General features: G+C 47.0%; 1 protein-coding gene across 1 annotated transcript; it reads left to right on the forward strand.

Moving 5' to 3' along the window:
• Nucleotides 1–461: 461 nt before the first annotated feature.
• TMED3 (transmembrane p24 trafficking protein 3) lies at nt 462–11,196 on the forward strand. The gene is made up of 3 exons (XM_010377307.2): nt 462–811; nt 3,129–3,377; nt 10,341–11,196. The coding sequence occupies exons 1-3, from the start codon at nt 638–640 to the stop codon at nt 10,575–10,577; spliced, it is 660 nt and encodes a 219-aa protein (XP_010375609.1). The 5' UTR covers nt 462–637; the 3' UTR covers nt 10,578–11,196.
• The last annotated feature ends 2,978 nt before the right edge of the window (nt 11,197–14,174 follow it).

Raw genomic sequence — 14,174 nt, forward strand, 5'->3', positions numbered from 1 at the left:
CGCACAGTCTCACCTTGGGAAGGGTATGGGAATGAAGAAAGGAGTGTTAATAGGGTTCCCAGCTTTCCCTTACCTTTCACCTAGCCCCCTAACTACTGTGGGTGTTAAGTTTGGGCACACCCATTTCAAAACAAGGATACTGAATCTTGAGGGAAGTGTGAGACTGAAGTTACAGAGCCTGTTAAAAGCCGAGCCATATAGAGGGAGTAAAACCCCACGTGCTTCGTGCTGAAGCACCTGGGGGGTGGACCTGGGCCTACCTGGGGGGATGCTCAGCCCTGCGGGTCCGGGAGCGCGCAGAACAGTGGACAGGGTTTCTCCCACTTCTGGGTAGGGGCGCGCTGGGTGGAGGCCCGCCTACCCTCCGCCGAGACCCATCCTCCGAGCCGGGAGAGGCGGGGAGAGGGCGTGTCCCCTGGCCCAGCGCGACCAGCGCGCACGCGCAGCGGGCAGAAGGGGGCCCTGGCCCACTCTGAGCGCGCGGCTGCGCACTGTGCCGCCTGCCCTCCCGGAAGCGCGGAGCTCGGCCAGCGCCACGTCTATCCCCTTACATACTCTTAGGGCTCCACAGCCGCCGCCCCAGCCGCGAGGGGCGCAGCCCCCGAGCCGCGGCCCTCGGGACGGGACCGAGAGCATCATGGGCAGCGCAGCCCCACGTTCCGCCTCCGTGCTGCTCCTGCTGCTGTTCCTGCTCCTGCTCCGGGCCGAGCAGCCCAGAGGGGCCGAGCTCACCTTCGAGCTGCCGGACAACGCTAAGCAGTGCTTCCACGAGGAGGTGGAGCAGGGCGTGAAGTTCTCCCTGGATTACCAGGTGAGGCCGGGCGCCCGGCAGCGCTCCCTTCTCCCTCCACTCCCACGTCTCAGCTGGACACTGGCGCGCCCCTGACTGGAGGCGCTCGAATTAGCCACAAAGGCTGTAGGGAGGGTGCATGGGGTGGGAGTCCCCGGACACCAGTTGACTTCCCCGTGTGGAGGAAGGTTTTGGATCATTAGGGCCCACCCGAGACGAGCCTGGCCAGCGAGGAGATAGCGCTGCTGGTGCGAACCCGGGATGGGGACGCCAAGGCGGGTCCCGCAGCCTGGAGAACTGGCCAGAGAGATCTCCGCAGGCGCCCGAGACACTAAGGAACGCCAGCTTTGATCGGCTGGACAGAGGCTCTCTAACCCCAGTCTTTTGGACTGCGTTGCGCCTTCGAGTACTGAAAAATGGCAGCGAGAGGAAGTGGGTTCATAGTTTTATTTTATTCCTCCCCTCTCCGGCGTTTACAGTTCGGGTAAGGTGAGGGCAGCAGAAGTGAGAGTGTGCGCTTTGGAAAGGAGGGATTACTGCAGCCATTGAGGCCTGGCGGTGTTTACAAGGAGTGGTGTGGCTGCATGACTTGGCTCTTGCCATATGGCTTAGAAAAGCTCAGTTCCTGTACTCCCGTCTCCTTTGAGAGAACCCGTGGCCCACAGGTGACAGGAGAAGGTCTTGAGTGAGTAGTCTGCCCCCGGTATTTAGTGAGCAGGTCTAGGGTTGGGGGCCAAGTGGGCATCATACTCAGACAGCTCTCTGCTTGTGGACGCATGCTGACAGGCACTTCAGAAATGAGGTGCCACGGGCAGCAGGAATGGGGCAAGCTATTTGACCAGTTCCTCTGTGCTTAAAGGTACTGAAGGAAGCTTGCGCTTGGAGACAACTTATATGTGGCAGTCTCAGTCACTGATTTGTCCACTTTCACATCTGTGTGGACAACATGCAAATTGTGACTGGATTAACATGGGCAACCTAGATGCATTGACAAAAAGAATGATAATTGTGTGGTTGCAGAGACCTTAGATGTCATCTGTTCACTGCCAGGGCAGAAATCCCTTGTCAAAGTGTGTCCAGCCTGGGTTTAAACACACTCAGCAACAGGATGCTCACTGCTTTACGCAAAGCTTGCTGAGCAGGACTAGTAACTTTTGTCTGGACAAAGAGGCCATTTAAATTTGGAAGCAGATGGAGGCCATTGACCGTGTCCTTTGATGGATCTTGGTTATAGCCATTGCCTACTTGTGAGATTTTGCCTTATGTGGGTCTTATTTTTCTTATGTTACAAGGAGAGTTAGAACTAAATGATTCCCAAAGACTCTTCCACCGCTGACACTCAGAAATTCCATGAATGCCTTGATCAATATTTTTCTTGCATTCAATCAGTTATAATATATTGTTAATAGGTACTAGACACATTCAGCAAGCCAAGAATGACCCTTGCTGGGGGAGCGGGAGCATCTGTCTGTTATTGGAAGGGAGAAGCAGGAGGTGCAGCATGCATGCTCTAGGGTGGCCTCAAATCAGATCCCACATCTCCACTGCTCCCCCAGGGGGTTAGTTTGCAGTCTGACAATTGTCCAGTAATTGGCTGGCACTTTTTGGGCACTTGCTTTATGTTGGACACTGTGCTAAGCACTTTAGGTATGATAACTTATTGAATCCTACTTCATGGATAAAGACATGTCCTCAGAGAGTAAAGTAACTTGTTTAGGGTCACATGGCTAATGAGCGGCAGTGCCCTAAAGCAGTGATTTGCTGCGTGTCTTGTGTTAAGTATTGAACAAAGAAAGAATCAGTGGCATCTAGCTGCATTGGAATAGTTTCTTGGATATCCCTCCTCATCTTGCTCTTGATTTCTGGAAGCCTTATCAGCACCATCTCATGAAGAGCAGTTATCCTGGGGTATGCTTATTCATGCTTCAGAATAGTGCAGTAGGTAAGCGTTTGGGCACTGGAACCAAAAGCTCTCAGGTCAGATCTCAGCTCTACTTTATCTTGTGTAACCTTAGGCAGTTACTTAACCTTGGAGCCTCAGTTTCTTCTTCTGTAAAATGGAAACGATTAGGCTCATTGAACCCCTGCAGAACAATCTTTGGAGTCAGACAGGCACAGATTCAAATCTTAGCCCTTTCACTTTCAAGCAGTGTGACCACAGCCAATTTATTTAACCTTGCTCAGCCTCAGTAAAGTGAGAAGTGGCATAGCACCTGCCTTAGAAAGTTTTGAAGATGAAATGACAGAAATGTTTGTAGAGTCTGATCACAATGTCTGGTTGGCATTTGGTAAGTGGTGATTGCCCCTTTGATAACAGCAAACTTCTTATGGTTGTCAGGTCATCACTGGAGGCCACTACGATGTTGACTGCTATGTGGAGGACCCCCAGGGGAACACCATCTACAGAGAAACCAAGAAGCAGTACGACAGCTTCACATACCGGGCCGAGGTCAAGGGCGTTTATCAGTTTTGCTTCAGTAATGAGTTTTCTACCTTCTCTCACAAGACCGTCTACTTTGACTTTCAAGTGGGCGATGAGCCTCCCATTCTCCCAGACATGGGGAACAGGGTCACAGCTCTCACCCAGGTGAGTGAACATTGGCAGTTTGGGGCTGCTGAACCCCCTGGCACGTTCCTCCTCATTGACCTCTGTCTAGGCTGGTGGTCGGAGTCATCATCCATCCAGCTCCCAGTCTGGAAGTCTCAGGGTTGGTTTTGCCTCTTTCTTCACACCTAGTCCTAAAGAATGCCATCCTCTTCTTTCAATCTTCCTTTCCACTCTCTAACCAGATCCCTGCAGTACTTTCTTCTGATATTCCTGTCTCTACTCTTTCATTCCCGCTCAGTATTTTGCACAGTACCACTTTTGAAGTACCTGTGTCATGTGTCTCTGCTTATATGATGTGCCTGTATCATGAAGACCAAAGTCCTACTTTGTGTGATGTATTAAAGTAACACAAGGTACTGTTACAAAATAAATGCCAAACATCAATGGCTTAACAGAATAGAAGTTTATTCTCACGCATAATCTAGAAAAGGTTGGTGGGGAGCTTTCCTCCATGATGTGACTCAGGAATCCAGGCTCATTCTTTCTTGTCATCTTTCTGTCTTCCCTTAGGGCTTCAGGGTCTTCTGCCTGTAGCTGCCAAAGGAGGAGAAAATGAGAAAAGTCCATCTACTTCTTAAAAGCCCATGCCCAGTGGGAATCATATCACCTGCTCATGCCCCATGGGTGAGAACTTAGTCATGTGGCAAACCTGGATGAAAGGAAGGCTGGCAAGTAGAGCCTTAGCAACAGCTCTACACTATAGAGGAGAAACTGTGACATTTTGGGGGGATAGTCATGTCTGTCACCCTTGGCTGTCAAGGTTCATTATTCTATTATCCCAGCCTCCTTAATCCGTCTTCCCTTCTGCTATTTAAGCTCCTCCTTCCCTTTCATATGCAGGCTGGCTTCCTGAGGGCTAGGACCCTGAATGTTTTACTTTTGTGTCCTCAGTGCTTCAGTGCATAAGGTGGGGCACAGGAAGAAGCTCACCAAACACTTGTCAAATGACTGTCAGGGCCCAGGGAAACCTGTAAGACAGGAATAACCATCGATAGCTGCACGTGTGCCAGAACCAAAAGCACAGCGTCTTGAACTTTCAAGGAGGCCAGATGATCTGGGCTGCACTCCAAGGTGGCTCCGTTCCTCTGTGGCTCTGGACACACTCATGAATGCCTGTGGATTCATTTGCCCAGTCTTCCACCTTCCCTATGCAGTTGGAGGCTAGAGCTGCACTGTTCAGTACAGTAGCCAGTGTCTAAATTTGGCTATTTAAATTAATTGATATTAAATTAAAAATTCACTTCCTCATCTGCACCATAGCAACACTCCAGGTTCTCAGTAGTCACAGGTGACTAGTGGCCATGCACAGAAAGTTCCATTGTCCAAAACTGGGTTTGAGCTTTGAGCTTGGCAACATGACTGCTGTTAGAAGATCCAGCCAAAGGTGTGTATTGTGTGTAAGATCTTTTGCAACCAATACTCATGAGAGTTTTATTGGCCACTATTGAAACAGCCTCTATTCGGAAGATTCTGTAAGTCTCCAAAAGCTGAGCTGAAGAACTTCCCCCTTAACCAGTAGAAAACAGATTGGTAGGAAAAGCTTTAATGAATTAGGTCAATAGAGACATTCTTTCCTGGAGCCTGAGCAGTAGTTTGATTTTGTTGCAGGAAAGGGTGATTTATGCTTCCCTTTTCTTCTATCTTAGAACCTCTTCTTTGCTCATGCTTAGCCTCAAAAGAGCCGTTTCCTTCCACTTCTCTGACCCTGCTTCCTTGAACCATCTGTGCCTGCCTTTGAGAGTACTTGCTTTTATGCCGACATTCACTCAGTTTACACACTGTGCCGGCAGTGGATGGCTCTGTGCCTGTGCTGGGCGCCCTGCAAGGAGCACAGCCCTGCAAGCCAGTTGGCCATGGGGCACTGTGGTCAGAGCTGTATGAAGTGCCAGGGGTCTTGAGGAGGCACTGATGAATTCTTCCAGGAGTCAAGAAGGCTTCACTGGGAGAGCTTTACCTTAAACTTGACAAGGTAGAAGCTTGGCCTCCTCGATGAAGAGAGCAGGTGACATTTATGGAGTGTAACTTACTTTCTTCTCGCCAGCCCTTTTCATCTTGCTTCGCATGGGTCCCCTTTTACGCAGCAGCTGCTGTCTCGCCTCTCCCCAGACTTCTTGCAGTGCAGTGGTGGGCCAGAGGCCATGGTTTCTGGCACAAAAGTAAGTATTAGGTGAAAGAACAGTTTCCATAGTGACCAGGGCCCAGGCCAGGGATTCAGGCCCAAAGGACTTGTTTCAGGCCTGAGCTCAGGAAAACCAGGCTCCTAGGAGAGAGGACCTGGGCCAGGAGAATGTGACTTCAGGAAAGCCAAGCTCGAGGGGCTTCTAGGCTTCCTGAGAATCTGGGCAGATCCTGGTCAGAGCTGAAGGTTTCTGACAGAGGTCAAAGGCCAAGAGCTACCTCCCTGGTGGCCTAGGAAGGGTTAAAGGTTTTCCTAAGTGCTCTGAGGCCAGCTTCTACTTCCCTGTCACTGAGTTCTTGAAGAATTTAAAGAAGCAGATACTTGGGTCAGGGGAGGCCTGATGAGGTGAGGGCTGCAGGAATTTGTCAGTGGTTATAGACTGAAGACCTCAGCATCCACAGGTGGCTGGGACAGGATTGAGTGTCAGTGTGGAGATGGAGGAAAGGGATGGTGCGAGAAGTAGGATGGGTCAGGGTGTCACCATGAAGTGGCAACTATCATCCCTGTGAGGCTCCAGGACACTAGTAGCCAGCCAGGACTGGTGGTCTTAGCAGGGTGGAAAGTCACACACAGGAGGAGAGCTGAGGAATCGTGGCCTGGGAAAACAGGACCCAGAAGCAGAGGGGTTCTGTTGGTTTTCTGCTGGGTGGGAAGCTGGCTGAGGGATTCCTAACTGAAATGTTGTGGTAACAGGCTGAAGAGGATTTAGACGAGCACCAATGGAAGATCTCAGTGGATGGGGAAGTAGCATGTTTTATGGTGAGGGTGAGCATCCAGGTGTCTGTGATTCTCGGGGATATATTGCTCTGGGGTCTCTCACAGGTCTGTGTAAGGTCCTGAAGGTGTCTGCAGGTGTTAGTTGCCAAGAAAGCTGTAGAGTATCACCTATTGCTCCGTTACCCTCTTGGAACTGGTCCCTTTGCTGTCACTGACCTGATCTCATCTGATCTGATCTGAGATTGTTCCTTTAAAGGCCACCGAGGCCTCTTCATGCAGTCCTAGTGCCGGTTTCTGGCCTATGTCACTGGATCTCGGCCAGAGAAGATGGCTTCACATAAATATCTGACTTATCCTCTGTCTTGGTGTCTGCACCTGTGATTTCTGTGTCCTCCATCTTTTCTTCTTCCCTTCCTCCTTCCTCTCCAGTGATTCTGGGTCCTGGGAGAAGGCTGGAGATGCTGACCAGTACTGCTGAATTCCCAGGCCAAGGCCTGCAGTCCAAGGAGCACCCAGTCAAGTGAGTCCAGTGTTTCTGAATGAGTTTGTGACAAACAAACTTGGAGAATGGAATTCTAGCCTGGAAAATCAAATGAGCCCTTCCGTAGTGTTCTCTGCGGATTTATACATACAAATGTGTACGCATATGTGTACCTATGAATACATATCCGTGTGCCACACACATACATATACACATATGCTGTGACCATGATACACACATGTATACACTTACATGTGTGTCTCCATCCCTCTCGCTGATTTCAAGAATGATCTTCTTTGTTATCAAGTCCTGTGATTTCAGTGCCATCAACTTCCTCCCAATCCACTCTTCCCTGACATGGTGACCTTCTTAATTGAGGCCCGCATCTTCTCTTCCCAGTGGAATTGCAGCCACCTAAGTGGTTTCCCTGCCTGTAGACTGGTTCACACACATCCCTTTCTGCATCATATCTGCCAGAGGCAGATTCTCGTAAAGTGGGACTCCAATCTTGCCAATCTTCTGCTCACAGAGCCACATGGTAAAGCCTTGGACCTCAAGGCCCTTTACTGTGAGCTTCCACCTTCCCACAGCTGCTTCTCCATGCATCCCCATCACCATGTCAGTCCCTGATCCCAGACCAAGCCCTGTATAGTTCTTTGCTTGTGCTTCTGCTGCCTGGGATGTGTTCTCATCCTCAGCCTGGTGACGTCCTGCCCATCCATCAGGGCTCAGCTTGTCTTGTCCCATGTCAGGTACTCCATCTTCTCTGGCAGGCTCAGCATCTTTCTCCTGGGTATTCCCACGACTCTGCATACCCTTCTGTTGTTGGCTTTTTTTATATTGCATTATAGTTGAGTAATTTTTTCTCTAACTTGTGAACTTTCTGAGACCCAGAACTGTGTCTGGCTCTGATTCTTAATTCCTTGGGCCTAGCACAGTGCCTGGAAGAAAAATAAACATTGAATAAATGTTTGAATGAAGGAATTAGTGGAAGTGTGAGCGATTAAAACTCAGCCATGATTTGAAATCCTTGTAACTTCATCCTACAAGTATCTATCCTGAGTCCCCCAGCCCCACCTTCAATCCTTTGTGATTTTCCAGGGATCACCAGGGTGATGTAAATACAAAACAGATTTGTATTACCACGTCTGCCTATATAGGTAGTGTCTGGCAGGGAGCACTAGGGAGGCTTCTAGAAATGGCATATATTGAGTTAGCTTTGACACGGGTTCACATAGGTTAAGCCCGACTCCACATTTACCTCTTTCCTACTTCTTTCCCAGTTTAGTGTTCTATTCCATCTGTGAGAGTTGACATACTCTAGTGAGCTTTGGAAGCATTCCCCAGAGAGCTAGGAGGAGCAACCACAAATGTGACCATTGCCCCCAGTGCAGAGACCTGCACCCGAGCTTTCTCTTCTGGTGGTTGGCCTTTGAAGCCAGTTCGCTTTGGAAGTTCCCTTTGGAGTCAACTTCCTGATGTCTGGAACCCTTCTTAGGATCATTTGTCCCTTTTTCAATATCAAATGTCTGCAGGTATAGCCCACCTACCAAATGCGGGGAAGTGAAGAAGTCCAATGCCGACTACACTCCAGTTGTGAAAGATGATATGTAGCCCAAAATAATAGGGCATAGAGGATGTCACTGAGAAAACGAGACAGAGGTACTCACTGGGGGACAAATAGGCTTGTTCTTCACTTGATATTGCTCCTTGAGCTGGTACCCAGTCTAACACTATCAGTTCCATCTGCTACACAGTGATCATGCCACCTTTCTACGTGTGACATTTCACCACTTCTTACACATGGACCAGGATGAGAGGGCCAGCCACGGTGTGCAGGAGAGTCCCATAGCTTTGGGAGGTAGACCTGTTGCCAGAAAGATGGAAGCTGCTGCCCTGTAATGCAGAGGCTGAAGGGAAGCTTTTGTTCTTCCTTACATAGTCTAGTTCAGCTCCTAGAGTGGCCCAGAGTTAAGGATACCCAATGAGGCAAGTAAGGGTAGCACCACTGTTTGGCAGTGGTTTCCTGTTTGTCTTCTGGAAGTGGTTTAATGTGAGAGAGAAACAAGGGTGTTGGGGAGGGAGGTCACAGAGTGACTTAGTCTTTTCTAGTTTATTGTACTGTACTTTACAAATAGTTTGCCTTTGGAGTTTGGGAACTGAAGTGAGTGTCTGGTGCATGCTTTGTGAATTCCTCTAGCCTGAGAACTCACTGATAGGATAGAATTTTCTAGGTCTTGGATACATGGTGTTTTAGAGGCTGCCTCTGAATAAGAACTCAGTGTTTTCCCACAGGCATAATGTGTTAGTTGTCTGTTGCTGAGTAACTAATTACTACAAACGTAGTGTCTTAATGCAATACTCACTTATTACTGCACAGCTCTGTACGGTGTGAGCCTGAGCAGGGTGGCCAGTTTCTTTGCTTGGAGTCTCCCAAAGCTGATGTCAAGGTGGTGGCAGGTTGGGCTCCTACCTGGAAGCTCTGGGGAAGGATCTGCTTTTATGCTCATTCAGGTTGTCGGTGGAGTTCAGTTTTTTGTGGTTGTAGGACTGAGGTCCCCATTTCCTTGCTGACTGTTGTACCCTCAGCTCCTGGAGGCCTTTTTCTGGTCCTGGCAGGTGGTCACCTCCACCTTCAAAGCCAGTGTGGCACACTGTATTCTTCTCATGCTTGGAAACTGTCTTGACTTCTTCTGCAACTAGCTGGAGAAAGCTCCTGGCGTCTAAGGGTGTCTGTGATTAGATCAGGCCTGGATAACTTCCCCATCTTCAGGTCAGCTGTGTCATATTAACATGATGCAGTCACAGCGGTGACAGCTCATCATATTCACAGCTTTCTGGAATTAGGGCAGGGGATCTTGGTGGTGGTGGGAAGGACATTTTCAGACTTCTGCCTACCACACTGAATATTTTTGCAGGTAAAGAAAGTTATGATGTAGTATGTGTTACACATAAGCATATGTGTCTATGTGGTGCCTGTTTATATATATGTGTCTTTGCATGTGTGTGCATGTGCTTACGTACATGAGGCATGTGTCTTCACGTGTTTGTGTTTATAGGTAAAACTATAGGCTGCAATTACATAATAGAATGAGCATGAGCAGTGGATTCAGAGTCCAAACACAACTGTGGTCTAGTTCACACTTCACTGTTTATTAGTTGTGTGACTTTGGGCAATTTGTGTAGCCTCTTGGAGCCTCAGTTTCCTCATCTGTATGTGGGATAAGCCCTCATTAACAGTGAGGGTAATGATCCATGCCTATCAGGGATATTGTAAGGACTGGATAAGAGAGTATGGGGCAGTGCTTGAAAGCATAAGCTCAGGACTCAGACTCTAACTCAGCCACATACTAACTGTGTGGCTCTGGGCAAGTTACTTAACCTCTCTGAGCCTCAGTTAGGCTTGTTGTGAGGATTAAATAAAACCACATAAAACCCTTAGCATAGATTCATAGTTAGCATTCAGTGGATGTCACCTAGGATGCTGACGACAGCATTTGCTGTTTGCTGGATCCCACATATGTCTATGGGTTAGCAGCGTGACTGCTTTTCTCTTTCTGCCCAGATGGAGTCCGCCTGCGTGACCATCCATGAGGCTCTGAAGACGGTGATTGACTCCCAGACGCATTACCGGCTGCGGGAGGCCCAGGACCGGGCCCGAGCGGAAGACCTTAATAGCCGAGTCTCTTACTGGTCCATCGGCGAGACGATTGCCCTGTTCGTGGTCAGCTTCAGTCAGGTGCTACTGTTGAAAAGCTTCTTCACAGAAAAACGACCCATCAGCAGGGCAGTCCACTCCTAGCCCTGGCATCCTGCTCTAGGGCCCCTCATGTCCCAGTCTGGAACAGCTCTCGTAGGTCTCCTAGGCGCGTAGCCCAGGGTGGAGGCAGAACGATGCTGCTGTGGTAGCCCTTTGCCTTTCATGCCTATGCTTGATTCTTGCACCTCAGCAGCTGAAGGTCTCAGAGACCAGTAATCAGAAGGCATCCGACTGCATTATGTGTGCAGCACTGAAAAGATGTTTACAACTAGGCTAGGGATTAGCCACTGTGGGAGGGTGGGCAGGCAACAGTTCAGTGGCCTGGCTGGTAGCAGGAACTCCAAGTGCCCAGGCCTTTTGGGCAGCTCAGGGCCCTGCCTCTGTTTCATGATGCATGGGTCATTTGTCTTGGGTGTCCTATCCCATGTGGAGAAGAAAGGGGCTCTAAGTTCTGGCTCTTCCTCCCCTGGGGTTCTCTGTACCTGAGGTTACCAGGCCCTGGGCAGTTTTGCAGATCTGCTTACCCCAGGTGAGCAACAGTGTCAGCCATGCAAGCAGGACAGAATGGTGACTGGGTGCCCTTGGTGAGCTGTGTATTTCCTAGGAGGTAGAAAACTGTGGGAAACTGTGGCTAATAAAAACTAAGTGTGAGCATCCTGGAGACTTGTGCCTTTATTTCTGTCCCTTTCTGGGGACTCCAGAGCTTACTGCAGAGCATGGGTGTGTACATAAATAATTAGAGTGTGAGACAGAGTACCTAGAGAGGTGCAGAGGGTACTGTGCAGAGATGTGTAGGGTGGGCAAGAAATCACTCCTTCCAGGTGAATGAAAACAAAATAGGAAGTCTCCTCACGTGGTCACACACCATGTTGTACAATGGAACTTTGCAAATGCTGTTTCCTGTGATAATACCTTCTCCCTGATATCTGCATGCTCTGCTCCATCATTTCCTTCTGACCAAAAGGCACATTATCAGTGAAGTCCCTCCCAACCACTCTTCAAGATGGTACCGTCTCACTTGCCCTTAGTCCTCCTTGCCATTGGTAAGAAATGAATGCATACCCATCAGGTGTCTGTGCAGTAGCTCTGGAGGGAAGATACAATGTCTCCACTAAAGGAAACCTATCAAATCTGAAATCCTGTACCATCTGATAGGCATTAATGCATTGTAGGAAAGGAAGCGAAATAATCTCTTTAAAAAGATGCCCCATAAACCTCACAAATTATTTAGCTTGATTAAAGGATAAATATTGCTTATCTTTCATATGTTTTTGATATTTCTTTTCTCTGATTTTAGAATTAAGTACTGGGTATATATAAAAGGTTACTTGCGAAGTATGTCTAAGGTGAAATATGTCTAAAGTGAAAAACAATACAAAATCCTATGCTCCCGCTACCTAGATTAAGCACTGCAACATGACTCATTGCTTCTGGAATGCTCTCTACTTGCCCTTCTCCTTCACCCTCTGAGGGAACCACCAGCCTGAATGTAATCTTTATCAAGCACTGAGAAAGGAGTTTAAAGAATCGAAGGACACAGCTTTACTAAAACTCACGTTGTCTTCCACTTTTTGTGGAAACTAGGTTCTTTCAACCTTAAAAAACAAAAACAAAAATGGGAATGCTGGTGATACCTGTTTTATTTATATAACATTGTAATCATTTATCCGTGAATATGTAGATTCATTGAGGGGACAAAAACCCTGCCCCACTGGTTGATTTAGGAAATAAGGTTGGCAATAAAACGTACTGCTTATGCAGTGTTTATGTTTTGATCAATTAGGTACTAATAACAGTTGTAATAACTACCCAATCCAGAAGAAATATTTTTAACACTTACAGCTTTACGGTTAAACAGCATATGAAACATTTTGAAATTCAAGATTTTTTGTTATAGAGAAGTACAATAGGGTACTCTATATAATTTCAAACAGAGTAATACAGTTCCATAAGAAAGATGAAATGGAAGTATGACTCTAAGAAGGAAGGAGAAAGATGGAAAATTTCTGAGCATTTATTTATGGATAATGATGGGTATCACATCATCTTGGTAATTAGAATCCACTGATACACTTAAAATAGTGATGTAATTTTTCAAAAAGTAATGGTTTAATATATGGTAGAAATTATCTCCTTTGTCACTATTTAAATTCATGATGAAATATTTTAGATGTCAGCTTTAAAAATGTATGAGGCCTTAGAGTTTCTCCAGTGCTTTTAGAGGATATTTAAGCAAAAGAAATAGGAAATGCTGTTTGCATCTGGATTTTCTGGAGAGACTCTTTCCTTGATATCTGGGAAGCTTGGTGAAAAGGGTGTCAGCACTGGCATTTTAGTAGAAAGAGGACTGGTGGGTAAGATACTCAACCTCTGTGAACCTTCATTTCCTCATCTGTAAAATGGGCAGAAGGGAGTATTTTTACTGGCCAGGGACTTGGGGCTTATGCATTGGTGAACAGAATTAGGATTCACCCTGTTTTCAGTAAAATCCCTTTATTTATTTATTTATTTATTTTTTATTTTTTTATTTTTTATTTTATTTTCTTTATTATACTTTAAGTTCTAGGGTACATGTGCATAACGTGCAGGTTTGTTACATATGTATCCTTCTGCCATGTTGGTGTGCTGCAACCATCAAATCGTCAGCACCCATCAATTCGTCATTTATATCAGGTATAACTCCCAATGCAATCCCTCCCCCCTCCCCCCTCCCCATGATAGGCCCCGATGTGTGACGTTCCCCTTCCCGAGTCCAAGTGATGTCATTGTTCAGTTCCCACCTATGAGTGAGAACATGCGGTGTTTGGTTTTCTGTTCTTGTGATAGTTTGCTAACAATGATGGTTTCCAGCTGCATCCATGTCCCTACAAAGGACGCAAACTCATCCTTTTTTATGGCTGCATAATATTCCATGGTGTATATGTGCCACATTTTCTTAATCCAGTCTGTCACAGATGGACATTTGGGTTGATTCCAAGTCTTTGCTATTGTGAATAGTGCCGCAATAAACATGCGTGTGCATGTGTCTTTATAGCAGCATGATTTATAATCCTTTGGGTATATACCCAGTAGTGGGATGGCTGGGTCATATGGTACATCTAGTTCTAGATCCTTGAGGAATCGCCATACTGTTTTCCATAATGGTTGAACTAGTTTACAATCCCACCAACAGTGTAAAAGTGTTCCTATTTCTCCACATCCTCTCCAGCACCTGTTGTTTCCTGACTTTTTAATGATTGCCATTCTAACTGGTGTGAGATGGTATCTCATTGTGGTTTTGATTTGCATCTCTCTGATGGCCAGTGATGATGAGCATTTTTTTATGTGTCTGTTGGCTGTATGAATGTCTTCTTTTGAGAAATGTCTGTTCATATCCTTTGCCCACTTTTTGATGGAGTTGTTTGTTTTTTTCTTGTGAATTTGTTTGAGTTCTTTGTAGATTCTGGATATTAGCCCTTTGTCAGATGAGTAGATTGCAAAAATTTTCTCCCATTCTGTAGGTTGCCTGTTCACTCTGATGGTAGTTTCTTTTGCTGTGCAGAAGCTCTTTAGTTTAATTAGATCCCATTTGTCAATTTTGGCTTTTGCTGCCATTGCTTTTGGTGTTTTAGACATGAAGTCCTTGCCCATGCCTATGTC

This window comes from Rhinopithecus roxellana, chromosome 5, assembly GCF_007565055.1.
Source record: "Rhinopithecus roxellana isolate Shanxi Qingling chromosome 5, ASM756505v1, whole genome shotgun sequence".
Classification (NCBI taxonomy): Eukaryota; Metazoa; Chordata; class Mammalia; order Primates; family Cercopithecidae; genus Rhinopithecus; species Rhinopithecus roxellana.

What these genes read in the sequence shown, in the direction of transcription:
- TMED3 (XM_010377307.2), top strand. Translation starts at nt 638, where the DNA reads ATGGGCAGCGCAGCCCCACGTTCCGCCTCCGTGCTGCTCCTGCTGCTG. An exon ending in AGTTCTCCCTGGATTACCAG is followed by an intron (nt 812 to 3,128) that starts GTGAGGCCGGGC and finishes TATGGTTGTCAG; the next exon opens with GTCATCACTGGAGGCCACTA. An exon ending in GGGTCACAGCTCTCACCCAG is followed by an intron (nt 3,378 to 10,340) that starts GTGAGTGAACAT and finishes CTTTCTGCCCAG; the next exon opens with ATGGAGTCCGCCTGCGTGAC.